At 31.5% G+C, this 9541-nt stretch overlaps 1 protein-coding gene across 6 annotated transcripts in view; it reads right to left on the bottom strand.

Annotated features, from left to right (window-relative positions):
• Nucleotides 1-1088: 1088 nt before the first annotated feature.
• The window catches only part of dgkzb (diacylglycerol kinase, zeta b), a 34934-nt gene continuing 26481 nt past the window's right edge, over nt 1089-9541 (bottom strand). For 4 of the 6 annotated variants that reach the window (XM_051884604.1, XM_051884598.1, XM_051884599.1 and 1 more), the window contains 8 exons: nt 7558-7662; nt 7112-7180; nt 6984-7015; nt 5952-6001; nt 5736-5856; nt 5626-5662; nt 5372-5471; nt 1089-2645 (listed from right to left, as the gene is read on the bottom strand). In XM_051884604.1, the coding sequence (XP_051740564.1) occupies nt 2529-2645; nt 5372-5471; nt 5626-5662; nt 5736-5856; nt 5952-6001; nt 6984-7015; nt 7112-7180; nt 7558-7662 (631 nt within the window). In that variant the 3' untranslated portion in view covers nt 1089-2528. The remainder of the gene's footprint in view (nt 2646-5371; nt 5472-5625; nt 5663-5735; nt 5857-5951; nt 6002-6983; nt 7016-7111; nt 7181-7557; nt 7663-9541) is intronic. The other 2 variants (XM_051884602.1, XM_051884603.1) reach the window with 2 other exon arrangements.

Raw genomic sequence — 9541 nt, 5'->3', positions numbered from 1 at the left:
ATATGAAATTGAATGTCAGGGAGTTATATAAAATTCACTTTGAGACTACTTAATTGGATCATTTAACATGACTTCATACCATTATGTTGAAGTTACATTATGTTTGTCTAACTTAATTGATTCATGTGGGACCAATGTACAAAATTAAATCATGTAAATCCAACAAACAATCTTTTTTTAGTGTATACAGCATTTATTAAACTTGGGTAATGTTGATTTCAACATTTACTAGAACATTTTTAAAATACAAATTTGTATTTGTTGACATTAGTTAACATGACCAAACAATGAACAACTATATTTTGCTAACAGTGATAAAATATTACAAATATACTGCTAATTGTTAGTTAATATATTAACTAATGTTAACAAATGAGACCTTATTGTAAAGTGTTACCATTTTATTGTCCTTTTCAGTCCAAAATACTTTGATTTACCATCACTTTTGGGTGTGAAATGTGCTATATACATTTAAATCTATTTCATCTAATGTATTTAATCTAATACCTTTGTAATATTTCACAAATATGTTCTTTTTTTTGTATTTTTATTTTAATTTCATTATTTGTCTATTCTGTGTGGGGTTTTAAGCACTTTGAATTATCACTGTGTATGAAATGTGCTATATAAATAAACCTATCTGTATAAGTAACACATGATTTCTCCAACGATTCTCTGTTATTTGACTTAACACATTATCTCCCAAATTTAAAACAAGCAGAGGTTGTACTGAGGTTAAACTGATTTGCGTTCTTTCCCTACTCCAGAAATGGAGCTGGAGCAGGAGAGAGAAAACAATAACCTTATCTCCGAAATGATAGATGAGTCACAAATGTCAACACATCCATCATTACCGGTAACTCATCCAGACATAAAGACCCTCCTAGGGAGAGGCACAGTTCAACATTATACACTGTTTTACCACCCGGCGCTCCAAACCCTGAAAAGATGCCATTGCTGTGCGATAAGAGAATGAGAGAGTAATGAGGATGACGGATGTGTATTCACCAACACACTCAGACTCCATATGTAAATATTCTCAGTCAATTATACCCTATAATAAAAGTACATTCAGTAAATACACAAACTTGTTTTTAAAGACTTTATTTATTCCCTTCCACCCCCCCAAGTAGACAATAACAAACCAGCCCCAGAACAAATATATGACTATTCCTCAAAACAAAATTCTTATCTACTCTTATAAATAAAGCATTATCTAAGTTCATATCACATACAAATTAATGTTGGAACAGATTGCTCACACATTTTTAAAATGTTTGACAGATTATATACATGTATCATCTATTTGGAATTGCATAGCAACTCACACAAAGCACTGACAAAATACATATTCTATCATAATGACGTCTCACCACAAACACACTATGGCAATGCTGACAACTTAAAGTTGTCAAATGGCTGCTTTGTAAAAAGACCAGCTTTCCTGTCTCTGTTATTATTCAAGCATTTAGTCAATTTTACATGTACATAAAGTGACCCGGTTTAATACACAGAAATTTAAACGTTGTAACCGCAGACGATGACATAAATATATATATAACTCTGTAATCCAAAATCCATGACAACTCATATTTAGATTCCTCCATTCGTCACTGAAAATGTGATTTATCTCTCAGGATTAAGCCTTAAAACTATGTTTCTGTGTAACTAACATGCTCAATTGGGCTGGAAACCAAAACTAACAAGTTCAAGTTGCTGCATGACTTTATAAATTCTGTGAAGAACCTAAAATCACACTGGTGAAGTATAGTAAGTGTAAGCAATCTAAGCTAAAAGATATGATCCCATTCCTGAAAGAAACTTCATTCATTTAGGCGTACATTTATGGTCATAAAAGACCAAAGGCAAATCTATTTACTAACAAATGATTACGATTTATTATATATATATATATGGAGAATACAGAATTGATTTAATGCTATCTAAAGTAGTAATTAATGGAATGTTTTTAGGAAGTTCAAGCATTTACCACAAAGAGAGAAACTGGCCGTAAGCAACAGCTGAGGAAGCATTCTTAAACGCAGGAGGCTATGAAAACAACATCTATCTTGAATCAGAACAAACACGTAAAGTGGAAGCCAAGCTAAAGGAAGTTTCCAGTGGACTACGGTCACATAAAATCTGTGAAACTAAATTCAAATGTAAATGTAATCAGAAGCAGCAAAAACCTTTCCAGTTAATCTCACATGAGGTTTATCTGGTTTTCTTTATAGTAGTTTAGTAAAAGCCACTTTTATACATGGTACTTCAGCCCTGAAATTCCCAAAATGTTGCACAATGTGTCTTAAGGAGCAGAGCGGAGCAGATTTGCACGGTCCGAAAGCTGGACGCAATGTAGCAAACTCATGCATTCTGAAACATGACACGAACACTGTCTTTTTGGCATTACAATCAATACAGAGAGCGAACAAACTAATTTCCGCACACATGCTGCCTCATAGCGTTGCTAAACCGGCCACGGGAGAGACGAAATAAGCCTCTGTGGTTTGGTGGCGGTTGGAGGCTGGTCACACGGCCGTCTCATGGTCATCCCTCTGGATCATCTGGTGGTGCTGTTGGTTTTCCAAGTACTCGGCCAACTCGAAGTCTTGAGCTCTCTCCGCATACATCTTTGGAGTTTCACCCTGCAGGATGAAGCAAAGACAGTTTTTTTTTTTTTTTTTTATTGATTTGATTTTTTTCTTTTTTTTTGTGCCATTTTTGTTTATACAGATGTTTGCTGGGATGGATGGACGGATGAATGAATGGATGGATGGATGAATGAATGGATGGATGGATAAATGGATGGACAGATGAATGGATGGATGGATAGATAATGGGATGGATTAATGGATGGATGGATAAATGGATGAATGGATAAATGGATGGATGGATGGATGGATTAATGGATGGATGGATAAATGGATGGATGGATGATGATGGATAAATGGATGGATGGATCAATGGATGGATGGATAATTGGATGGATTAATGGATGGATGGATACATGGATGGATGGATTAATGGATGAATGGATGAATGGATAAATGGATGGATGGATAAATGGATGGATGGATTAATGGATGAATGGATGAATGGATAAATGGATGGATGGATGGATAAATGGATGGATGGATCAATGGATGGATGGATAAATGGATGGATTAATGGATAATTGGATGGATTAATGGATGGATGGATGGATAAATGGATGAATGGATGATGGATGGATAAATGGATGGATGGATCAATGGATGGATGGATAATTGGATGGATTAATGGATGGATGGATACATGGATGGATGGATTAATGGATGAATGGATGATGATGGATAAATGGATGGATGGATCAATGGATGGATGGATAATTGGATGGATTAATGGATGGATGGATACATGGATGGATGGATTAATGGATGAATGGATGAATGGATAAATGGATGGATGGATAAATGGATGAATGGATAAATGGATGGATGGATGGATAAATGGATGGATGGATCAATGGATGGATGGATAAATGGATGGATTCATGGATAATTGGATGGATTAATGGATGATGGATGGATAAATGGATGAATGGATGATGGATGGATAAATGGATGGATGGATCAATTAATGGATGGATAAATGGATGGATTAATGGATGGATGGATGATTAGTGGATGGATGGATAAATGGATGGACGGATGGTTGGATGGATGGATAGATAATTGGATGGATAGATTAATGGATGGATGGATGGATGGATAAATGGATGGATTAATGGATGGATGGATAAATGGATGGATTAATGGATGGATGGATAAATGGATGGATGGATGGATGGATAAATGGATGGATGGATGAATAAATGGATGGACAGATGGTTGGATGGATGGATAGATAATTGGATGGATAGATTAATGGATGGATGGATAAATGGATGATGGATAATTAGATGGATTGATGGATGGATGGATGGATGGATGGATAAATGGACAGACAGATGAATGGATGGATGGATAAATGGATGATGGATAATTGGATGGATGGATGGATTAATGGATGGATGGATAAATGGATGGATTGATGAATGAATGGATAAATGGATGGATAAATGGATGGATGGATGGATGGATAAATTGATGGATGAATGGAAGGAAGAATGGATGGATGGACGGATGATAAATGGATGGATAGATGGATGGATTAATGGATGATGGATGATAGATGGATGGATAAATGATGGATGGATGGATGAATGGATGGGTGGATAAATGGATGGATGGATGGATGAATAAATAAATTGATGGATGGATAAATTGAATAAATAAATAAATGATGGATAGATGGATAAATAACATCTATAAAAAAACAGTATTGCATTTATAGAGAAACAAAACAAATAAGCAATGCAAGATGAGGGAAATATATTTTTCTTATTTAATTTCTTATTTCTGGTAAAAATAAATAAATATAACCTACTATAATATAATAAAGACATGCCTCTTATTTAATCGATTTTTTTTCTTATTTCTCCCTCCTTTTGTCGCCTCTGGTTTGTTTACAACACATAATATTCAACAGTATTACTGCTCTGACTGCACTGACACTACTGGACGAGAACTCAACTGGACGATGACATCACTGTTTTCTGCAGAACTGCTTTATAGATGAAATGAACTCATTTAATATTTGATTATCTTTACAGCGGCACTGAATCAACACTGAACAATGAGCAGCTGTACGGCTGAAATGAACTGTTTGCATCAGTGAATCATTCTCCTGTTATCACTGTAAAGCTGCTTTGAAACACTCTGTATAGGGGTTATGCGCCATCTAACTTCTGTTTTCTGTAAAACAGATTCGATCTCTTCCGGTTTAGGTCTTTTTATGTGCTTCATGAAAAAATTAGCCGTTTTATTCAAGGTAACTTAAAAGGAGCGAGCAAAGATGAGCATAACTGATGTCCCCCGCATATGCAGATTGATATTTAAAAGCTTTTTTAATTTTTTTTTTTCTTCACACTAACGTTTAGATATTTAATAGAATAAAACACCTTTAACAATGTGAACTAGGTAGTTTTGCCGATTACCTTAAAAGTCCATAGATATGCCGTCAGTTCATACTGCTGTTAACACTTTCTCTAAAAAACGGATGCAATGAGCCTAGTTTTCCGGTTTGGTCATGTGACGTTCGACATATACCCTATTGTATAAAGCACTGTATAAATAAAGGTGACTTGACTTGACCTTTTATTTATACACATGCTTACTGGTTTATCTACTTTAATATAATGACAATTATAGATAAAACAAATACAATAATGTATTTACTGTATTTTTTCTGTGAAATGAAAGGAAATAATTCTGAGGTATGCGGTTCTCACCTGCAGATCTGTCTTCATGAGGGACGCGCCGGCATCCACCAGATAACAGCAGATCGTTCTCTGGCACAACGCAGCCGCCTTATGCAGGGCCGTCTCCCCTCTGAGTCCAAAACACAAAGAAACACAGCTCGTGATTATTATGATGCTGACTTTGGTTGTTTCAAATCAAAACTTGATTTTGGTGGTGAACTTTATTCCTTTCACCACAAATTAAATGGAGTAAAAGATGCCTAAGTGGCTCCAGCACTACTTACGTTGATTTCTCCGTCACATCCAGGATGGAGGCATGAGCTGTTCACCAAAAACAAAGACAATCAGAAATGTGACGAAATCAGTGTCAAAGAACGAAGTCCAACCAACTCACCATTATCAGTGATATACTTCACAATACTTTTGCTGCCTACAACGACCGCGTGATGGAGGAGGGTGCAGCCGAGACGGTCCTGGACCAAGAGATTCGCCCCGTCTTTGTGCATCTGAACCAGCTGAGAACATCAGCGCCCAGAGAAACAGTCCATCAGATCTGGCAGTGCAGAGCACTAATGTACGAAACTACTTGCATGGGTTATTTTATGAATACCTTTTCAATGTTGTCAGACTTCACGGCATCAAAGAGCAAATTTATTGATTCTGAAAGATATGGGAAAAAATATAAGCACTTTTGTTACTAAATGTACTAAATTGGTCTAGCTATAAAAATATATGAAAAAAAAAATATATAGAATATATTTTATAATTATATTTTTGTTAATATGATAATAATTATGTAGTTTATTGTTTTAATAGTGAAAATTTTCTAATAAATACATAAAATTATATTATATATAGAAATTGTAAATATAGAAAATGGATGAATGTGTTAATTATATATATATATATATATATATATATGTATGTTATATTTTATACTTATATAGTAGTAAATATATAATTACTATTAATGTTATTAATACACTAATAATATTATTGTATTAATATTTTTTCTAATAAATAAAATTATATTGTACTATATTATATATAGAATATATATATATATAAATTGTGTTATGTGCTCATTATATATATATATATATGTATTTTAATATATATATATATATATATGAGTTATATTTTATAATATATTTTATTTTTACAGTAATAAATACATTATTACTATTAATGTTATTGATATTATACTATTAATATTATTGAATTAATATTTTTTTCTAATATATAAATAAAATTATATTATACTATATAATGTAGTTCTAGTTAATCTAGTCTAGTTAATTACAGATGTATTATAAATTATGTATAATTATTATAAAATTATATATATATATTATTTATAATATATATTTATATATTTACAATACACTTTTTATAATAATTTTTATAATAATAAATATAAATATAAATTTATAAATTTCTATATATATATATATATATATATTTATAAATTTATATTTATTATTATAAAAATTATATTTGGATATTTGTAAAAGTGTATTGTATCAATAATAAATTTGTATATATATATATTTTATATATATATATATGTATATATATTTATAATATATAAATTACATATTATATATATATATTTTCATTTTATTTCTATATATGTATGTACCTTGATCACTGTCATTCCAGGCAGAACCTAACCTGTGAAATTAAAATTGAATATTAATACCATGATTCATAAACAAAACCAACTACATTTGTGTCTCATCAGCGATAATGCTGAAATATTGTATGTACCTTGGCACATTCTCTGAGTCCTCATCAAGTGTGTTTGAACGACTCATATTCTTAATTTTTGCTCCCCTCCTTCAAGATGAAAGACATTGTGCAAAGACAAGCTTATGTAAGATATTCATTTGAAAATGGATATCTTCTGCCCTCTCACTAACAAAAAATGACACTATTATGGTGCAATGCAGACTATGAATATGGTAGTCCTTCAGTACCATAGTATATATCAAAGTATTATTGGTATTATTGTACCGCCACAGTACTTTTCTTTAAGGACTGGACATTAGAGAGTCTCAATGAAGCACATGGAATCATGAGATGGATAACTTTCTTAGCTTAGTAATGATGTTTGCTATAGAAAGAACATGGCATAATATAATTGTGTCCAAACAATCAAAACTTGAGGAATGAAGGTGTGAATTAAACCCCAAAGCCCTCGGTTCAAGCTGTACCTGCACAGGCCTGGCTTTGTGGGGGACTCTGGTTCGCTTTGTATGTGCGGGTCACTATCCGGGCTCACACTTTCCGTTTGGCCTTCAGCATGCGTCTGATGAACCCTGCGAGAGCAGGATGGGATGGACAGACAACAGAGAGGACGATGACCCGGTGTTGATGTGTTTACAATGCTGTCCTCCCACGTGGGGGGCAGGGAAAATCATTGTTTGTGAGATGTGTATAATTTACTGTAACAGAACAACCGCTACAATGAGGTCTGACAGATGGGATGTGTTTTTTCAGTGATCTGCTGTGTGTCAGGCAGGGGGAGGGTGAATGTAAACACAGATAAATGAGTGTTTAATAGCAGGGGCCTTTATGAGGGGCTGTCCTGTCCTGGATAGGCTCACATTTTAGTAACGCACAGATTTGTGCATGCTCACAGTAGACTTTGGCACAAAACGTCGCTGTCTCTCACTCTCTCTGTCTCGCCATCAGATGTGCACGCAAATACACAGACAAAAAGACTTCCCCTGAGGGAATAGACTCAAGCTGAAGAGCAACTGTCATTTTTCGTTTTCAAACAGGAAGGAACGAGTTTGGTTCAGTTTAGTGTTACACATTTACACAAGCTTTTCTATATATTTATGTATTTAGGACATACTAGGGACTAAGTATTTAAATATTAAAACATTCTTGAAATGTCAGTTAAACATTTTTCTCAAATTGTTATACTAATTATATTTTATACATCTAAAAAAAAAAAAAAAAAAAAGATATAATAAAGTATATTTTAATGTTTAAATAATTAAAAATAATTTATTATAATTATTATTTTTTAATATTTATAACAGTAATAATATATGAATAATATGTAATAATAATATAAAATTATATGATAATAGTAATAATAATATGAACGTATGTTTTCATATAAATAAATGAATAAATAATTTAGATAGATATTAGAAAAATAAACTGTTACAAATATAATTATTATCATAAACATATAATTATCAGATATATTCTGTTATATAATGTCAACTGTTTACTCAAATTCTCAAATTGTTATATTAATATTATTTTATATATAAAATAATATAAAACAATATAATAAAATACATTTTAAAGTTTAAATAATTTAAAATTATTTATTATATTTTTTTAATATTTATAATAGTTTACTGTATTAATATTAATATGATTTCATATATTAAAAAATATATAGTATATATATAATTTATTAGAAAATTCCATTATTAATATAATAAACTTTTACAAATACATAAACATAATTCAATCAAATATATTCTGTTACATAATGTCAGTTCAAAGATTTACTTAAATTGTTATGCTAAAAATATTTTACATATAAAATACATAATATAAAATAGATAATAAAATATATTTTCATATATATATATATATATATATATAAAGATATTTTATAATTATTTTATTAAAAAATAATATTTATAATTGCTATATTAACATTTTTCTAATAAAAAATATCTATGTATTTTAAAATAATTAATTAAAAATTTATTACATTAAAATTGTATTAAATTATAAAAGAAGGCCAAATTAATGATTAATTTCCATATGTCCAAAAACAAAGAACAACATAATAATACCATGTTATTTCTGGTACTTTTTTGTAAGTGCATTTACATCTGTTATTCATAATATAAGATAATTATAATTATTATGGAATCATGCTAAATCTACAAATTAGTCTTAAGACATTTTTTTAAGTTCCTTAACGAAGATTTACTTTTGCCGGCATGTCTCCACAAGGGGTTTTCTGAGCTTTTGCTGTTCTTCTGGGGACATTTTCAGAAATTTCATGCCCACAGGCGAAGCAAAACCTGCCTACGCATGTACTGTGCTAGTCTACAGTGTTAAAATAATCTGCCAAAGTAAAAAGTGACATAAAATTGCACCTTGAGGCAGTGCGAAAGCTGTTTGCAGCCCTAACAACATGAGTTGATCCAGTTTAAC

Source organism: Ctenopharyngodon idella, chromosome 24 (assembly GCF_019924925.1).
Source record: "Ctenopharyngodon idella isolate HZGC_01 chromosome 24, HZGC01, whole genome shotgun sequence".
Classification (NCBI taxonomy): Eukaryota; Metazoa; Chordata; class Actinopteri; order Cypriniformes; family Xenocyprididae; genus Ctenopharyngodon; species Ctenopharyngodon idella.
The sequence above is the reverse complement of the archived record's forward strand: the minus strand, read 5'-3'. Positions and strand labels throughout refer to the sequence as shown.